At 36.1% G+C, this 6,589-nt stretch overlaps 1 protein-coding gene across 1 annotated transcript; it reads left to right on the top strand.

The window, feature by feature from the left end:
- The first annotated feature begins 1,429 nt into the window (after positions 1-1,429).
- LOC130992892 (uncharacterized) lies at positions 1,430-6,117 on the top strand. Its single transcript, XM_057917654.1, has 5 exons — positions 1,430-1,853; positions 2,586-2,720; positions 3,580-3,636; positions 4,253-4,387; positions 5,719-6,117. The coding sequence occupies exons 1-5, from the start codon at positions 1,596-1,598 to the stop codon at positions 5,782-5,784; spliced, it is 651 nt and encodes a 216-aa protein (XP_057773637.1). The 5' UTR covers positions 1,430-1,595; the 3' UTR covers positions 5,785-6,117.
- Positions 6,118-6,589: the final 472 nt, after the last annotated feature.

Here is a 6,589-nt window from a genome sequence, read left to right as displayed (position 1 = left end):
ATTCAGCTACATAGATACTAATCAAGAAAACAGGATCGTTGCGAAATAACTCCAACCCAAGAAATACGAAAACAAATTACCTAGACAAAATGGATTCCAATTAATACATGCAACTAAATTTTCAGATTGTAACACCTAAATAAGGAGATCAATAGCTACAAAAAAAAAAGTTAATTTACACAAAATAGGGCGCAAATATTATCGGAAAAATTACCAACCTCTAAATAGGGAACAAACGCTATGGCCAGCCCCTGAAAACTTCCAAATGCATTCCTTCAATACAAAATCTACGTCAATGTATCATGCGACGCTCTTCCATTTCCAAAAATTGGGATTTTCCGTCAGTATATGGCCAGCCCCTGAAAACTTCCAAATGCATTCCTTCAATACAAAGTCTACGTCAATGTATCATGCGACGCTCTTCCATTTCCAAAAATTGGGATTTTCCGTCAGTAACAAGGTGCCAAAATGTATGTAAAAAGAAGGTAAAATGAGCAAAATAGTTAAATCAGCGTCTTTATACTCAGCTATTGCGTCTCTCAACATTTTCTTCTTTCAACACAATGAAATGAAGGGAAAATTAAAATTGATGAGGAATCTTGTATAAAGTAACAGGAACAACACTAGAACTTCGGGTTGATGCAAAAATAGCAAGACAACTCGCCGAAAATTGGAAAATGTCAATATTCCGATGAAGAAGAGTCTACGGTAAGCTTCTATTCAGCCAAATTTTTTGAATTGCCTCGTGTATAGGCCTACGATTTTAAAAATCGGCTCTAGGCTAGTTAAAGAGCAAAGAAGAACCGGTAATAATTGTGGACCAGCTGGTCCAATTGAACTTAAAGGTGGACATGTGTCAAGATCCTAAGGGTGATCCTCACTAAGTGTATCCTAGTCACCTTGACGAAAGTCAAAGGTACAAATACACAGAAAGCAAAGAGAAAACAACCGAAAAGCTTCAATGTTTCTGGAGAGAGAATCAAGGTTTAGGATGGAGAAAATTTTCATGTGTCCTCACCGATCGATGACAATTAATATGGATTAGGTAGTCGGAATAGTAAGAAATTGATATTCTTTTCTTGAATGAAACGTTGCGGCTCGCAGAGAGAGAGAGAGCACTTTTTGAACCGTGGAAGTTATTGAATCAATTATGTTAGGAGATGAAAGAAAAAAAAATGCTAATTTTTAAAATTTTAATATTATGCATTCTTACACAAAAATTGGTCAACTTTTAATATTTTTATTTGATAGGTTAATTTTTTAATTTATTATAAACAAGTGACCAATTTCATTCATATATTAATTTTTAATAATAACTCACTTTTTTGGTCTTCTAATTATGAAAAAACAAAAAAATCGTTTTATAAAAAATTGTGAATTCGATCATTTTTTATTATATTTATATGTTCATTAGGGGATTAAAGTAATTAGCAAGAGTACATTACTTCCAAGTTTCAGTTATTGACCGCTCACCAGAGTCTAATTCAGAAACCATTGTCCTTTCTTTCTGAGGTCCTCATTTCTCCAGTCTCTCTCTCTCTCTCCTGCTCTCCTTAAGTTGAAGTGGTGATTGGAGTAACCGCCAACTTCCTGAGATGACAAGTATCTTGGCGAGCCGGCTTCCAGCAAGACTGCCGCCGACTGGAGACAATTTTGGCCTTCTTCTCAAACCTGCTGATTGCAGAATCCTCTGTTTAAGGTATTCAAATTTGGAAACTCACATCTGCACCCGTATGAGTGGCGCTCCTACCCAGCGCCGCGCTAGGGGCTCGTGCGTCGTTTTTTCCGGTAAATTGGACGATAATATTGAAGGCGATGACGGCTCTGACAGGGATGAAGGCGGAATTGATCCTGTGAGTCCAGTTTTTTCCTTTTTATGTCTTGCTTTTACTTTCGCTTTTAAATAAGTCTGCGCTGCTGAAGTGAGCATTAAGAGAAGCACAAATGAGTGGATAACTGACTACTGCTTGAGCTCTCGTTGATTGTATGGCTTCGTGGTTATTCTTTAATTTTTTATGATATATGTTAGGGCTTTCTGAAGCTATTTAGCTTCCTAGTGTTCTATTTTGTGCATATACTTGATACCAAAATGTTTGTGGTTTGGTTATTGATGTATCCGCTTTTTTGATGTATTGCTCTGACGTTTTGCTTTGGCACCCAGTAATAAATCTTGGCACGTATGGTAAAGTTTCTAATACATGCTGTGTGTTGCTCATTTTGCAGTAGCATAGGAATCATAATTCCATACATGCACCAAGAAAACTGAAAATTTCCCACATATTAGAGATTTATGGTTACTACAAATGAAGTCATGACGGAGTAACTGTCCCTCCAAACGAATCATTTGAAACTTTTTCATTTATATGTTCACGAACAACAGCTGGAGTATCATAGCATTTTGCCTTGTATATTCCCAATGAATGTAAACCTAATTTGTTGCATCTGGAATCAGCACATGTCACCCAATACTTTTCCTGTTTTCCATATGGGTGACTAGAATGTGTATTAAACCTTTTATTATGACTTCTACTCGTCTATGTTCATTGGCGACTTAAGAGAAAGTATAATAATTTCTGGTTTTTCAGGTTAACAGTGACCTAATTAGGGAAGAACTTGAAAAAATTGTTGGGAGAGATGACTCCAGTTTCAGTGGGATAGATCTTGCAACTCTTATACGGAACAGATATGGAAGGTCTTATGATGTGCAACTAATCAAGAAGGTCCGTTCAGTGTCAATTAGTCTAACCCTTATGCAGTTAGGTATTACATTCATTTCACCATGAGTGACCAAAGGCTGCACCTGCATTGGGAAAATTTCCACTATGCACAAAATGGTATATGATCCTAAGTGAAACCAGTAAGCATCACCTATTAGTTTGAGGTTGATCTTTTTATTTTATCCCACAGAATGTATAGTTTATAGATGCCTTCACTTTTCTGTTTTAACCATCAAGCATGTTGATTATACAATTCTGTGAAGTGCATGTAGATAAATGTTGATTCGTGATATCAAATGAATTGATTTATTAAGAGGGATTGATCAGTTACCTCCTACAGCTACAGCGGTGCTACATATACTCATTCTCATGCACACATGTTTTGATGTGTAGACCTATCCCTGAAAATGTAGTAAAGCTCTCTTGGGTGTGTTATCAATTAATACAATTAGACAAGTCAATCCTATAAATTACTGTGTGGATCAGTTCCATTGAGCTAATTCTCATTGAATGCACACACATTAGAACTATATGCCAAGACGGGCTTTGTTTGTAGTTCTCAAATTTGCTTGAGCTTCAGAAAGAAAAAATATAGGGTCTTAAGGTTAGCTATCAGGTATACAAGAATTTTCACTCTGTAGTAATTCTGATGTAGAAAGATTGATCGTTGCAAAATTAAAAGACTAGCTCAATTATCAGTTCTTTACTATTTCACGTTTCCTGCTTCATAGGAATGATAAACCACAAATCTTATCAACTTTTTTTTTGTGCATTTCTGATGTTCGAGTGTATATAATTTAGAATTGAGAGCATATATTCAATTGTAATCTCCAGAAGGGTCATTTTCTGTTCTGCAATGCAGGAATTCATGGGCAGAAACCTCCTTGCTTTAAATGTCATGTGGAAGTACATGGAGCAGGTCAGTTGCATTCTCTCCATTGGCCAATATTATATTAGGTTGTTATATCCTTACACTGCAACCACATGAGATTTATTTTTTGGTGAAGTGACTGGTTTACAGCTTTGATGCACCATCCATGAATAAGATACTTATATCTAATCGCTCCTGCCATAAAAAAATGGCAGAAAGTTAAGTGTCTTGGATTGAAGTAACATTACATTTACGTTGCTCCAGCTTGACTCCATTCCTCATCTACTTTTAACTCCTCAAGCTTTGTAATATTTCAGAGTAAAACATTAATGTGAAATGTGGAAAACATTGATTTTTTGGTAGTTATAAGCATAGCACTTTAAATTTATGTTTCTCTTTAGCCGTGTTTTAAGACAATAAGAGTGGAATTTGTTGCATTAGTAAAAGATGTGCTCATCATCTATTAAATTTGCAATGACAAATGAGGTGAATTAAATAAATATAAATTTTTCTTCATCATGCTCCTAGTTTCTAAAAAGTTCAAATCTATGTCTTCCAATTTGAAAACCTGTCATATAGGGTTTGCCTGGGTGAATTAAGTAAAAATCCTAGTTTGTTTCTTTGTCATCTCAATCTCAGCTATGTGTTGCTTGTTCCGTCTTAGAGATCGTTCCCACTGACTGAAGAAGAGTACATTTTGAGGCTTGATGATGTGGCAAATACTTTAAAATGTTGGGGCGCTGTCTCACATATCCGAAACAGTCTCGAGAAGGTGAAAGAACGGCCTCGGATTGGCAAGGTAAATCCTTAGTTTTTATTCTTCTTCTTTCTACTGCCAACAAGTATCCTTCATAACACCTTGCATACACCTTCTCCTTAACTTTTATATTCCTTAAACCTTTTTGTCGATCTCAAAGTAATATCCCGTTTACCTTGTTATAGGGTGCATTATATTTTGTTCTCCTTTAATATATCCCTGCTTAATGTTATTCATTATTAACAATCTTTTTGCTTTGGATGAGCAAATACGGTATAGTAGGAAAATTATGTGTTAATTTTACTTTTCCAAGCTTATTAAATATATTTTCTTAATATGTATAAAAAGGATAAGAGGACCTCATTTAGGGGGCATTTACTTTGGAGGATTAGCCTTGATAGATAAAAATGGTAAGGTTAATCCCTTGTTTACTTTGATGGATTGAAACTTTGGGATATCCCAAGGCCCTTGATTATTTTTATCATTCAAGCTAATTTTGCTTGATTCTTATCCCATGAAAAGGGTGGGATTAGAGAAATTCTACCATTGAGGATAAAAATACTCAATCATGCATATAATTAATCATGCAAAGTAAACACCCCCTTATTGGATAAGAGGACTTCATTCTCCAGTAAACTTTTATTTCCAATGTTCTTCAATATTGGACATACATATTTTATGAAAATGGAAATGACTCCGGCAGCAGGCCACAAATATTAAAAGAGGACCTTAATTATGCTCAGTTTTCGACTTCTTTCATCTTCTTATTTGAAACTCAAAAACTGCTATTCATAAGCTGCAAGAAGTTTTGTCTTCTCCTTTGATAGAATGTAGTTCTTTTGGATGATCTTCACTAAAGGTGGATTATGCAAAGGTGACTATCCATTTATAATCTCATAAAAGCCAAAAATTAAGTTGTGGAAGAGCCCAGTGGAAATCAAACTTGTTTTCAAGGAAGAGTGGGGATGGTCACTACTAATGGGAGGGTTATCGTAAATTTCATGTGCTTTGTAGCCAGATTACTCGATTTATGCATCATCCGAGGGGATTAGGGGAGTAGAGGATTATTTTGTATTGAGTTTGTTTCTGATTGGACAAACAACTTCTCGTGTAGACATTGTTAGTCTAAGCATGTGAAGTTTTATGGTGTTAGCAGAACACCTATTCTGCACAGTTAATCAGCTTGAAGTTTTGCCATTTTGGTTGTTTTAGCATGCCATGATGCAATACAACTTATATTTTCATTGTTAAAGTTATGAGATTAATTGTGTTAGGAATAAATCTTGTCGATCTGATTGCTACAAATTGTGCAGGCTGTAAGCATGTGAGTTAGGAATTAATTTTGTCGATCTGATTGCTACAAATTTGTACAGGCTGTAAGCATCTTCATAGATATGGACGAGTCTGGGGGCCGAGCAAACGAGTGGATATACAAGTAGGCCTTTCCATATTCCAGTTGATCTTTTTTTAACAGTTGTAGGTGCACTATACTATATATATGCCGTCCATTCTTTGGTTATATTGGCAAAGCTGGGACGCGTTGGTTAATGCTTTAAGATCGTAACGTTGAGGAAACATTGAAGACCAGCTTTATGGTCTGGCGATGGCATTGCAAGTAAGCAGATCCATTAGCAAAACTGACTCGTATTACTAGTGTTTAATAGTGTGTTATTCTTTCCCTTTCTTTGTAAATCCAAAATGACAAGTACTATATGTTCTTATACGACAAATTATTCATATAATTTAGTATTGCCCATTAGTTATTGCTTGAATACAAAGATTCTACAACTTTTAGCAATGAGCTGCAATATAATTGCCCTCTTTTACACATGAAAGGTTCACCACTTGAATGCTTTTAAGGGATCGCTGAAGACATTTATGATTGTAGAATGTATTAATTTATAGGTTAAGTATCAATTTCACCACTAACGTGGAGACCATTATTACGTTTAGCACCCTATGGGCAGGGATGTGTCAACTAAGCCCCTGAAGTATCTATTTTCCTTCAATTAAGCCCTCCGACTTAACGGAGAGTTAACACCGTTAACTATTTTTATTTTTTTATTTTGTTGGTGGTGGGACCCAACCTTCTTCTTCACCAAACTTGCCGGTCCGACCCCTACGCCATGAACTACCGCTTCATCGCCGCCAACACGCTTCAGAAGCTGATCGTCCTTGCCGGAAATACGCCGGAATCTGGAAACGGCAGCAGTGGCGACGTACCCCTCTCTTCTCTAAATCTCG

Source organism: Salvia miltiorrhiza, chromosome 7 (genome assembly GCF_028751815.1).
Source record: "Salvia miltiorrhiza cultivar Shanhuang (shh) chromosome 7, IMPLAD_Smil_shh, whole genome shotgun sequence".
Classification (NCBI taxonomy): domain Eukaryota; kingdom Viridiplantae; phylum Streptophyta; class Magnoliopsida; order Lamiales; family Lamiaceae; genus Salvia; species Salvia miltiorrhiza.
The sequence above is the reverse complement of the archived record's forward strand: the minus strand, read 5'-3'. Positions and strand labels throughout refer to the sequence as shown.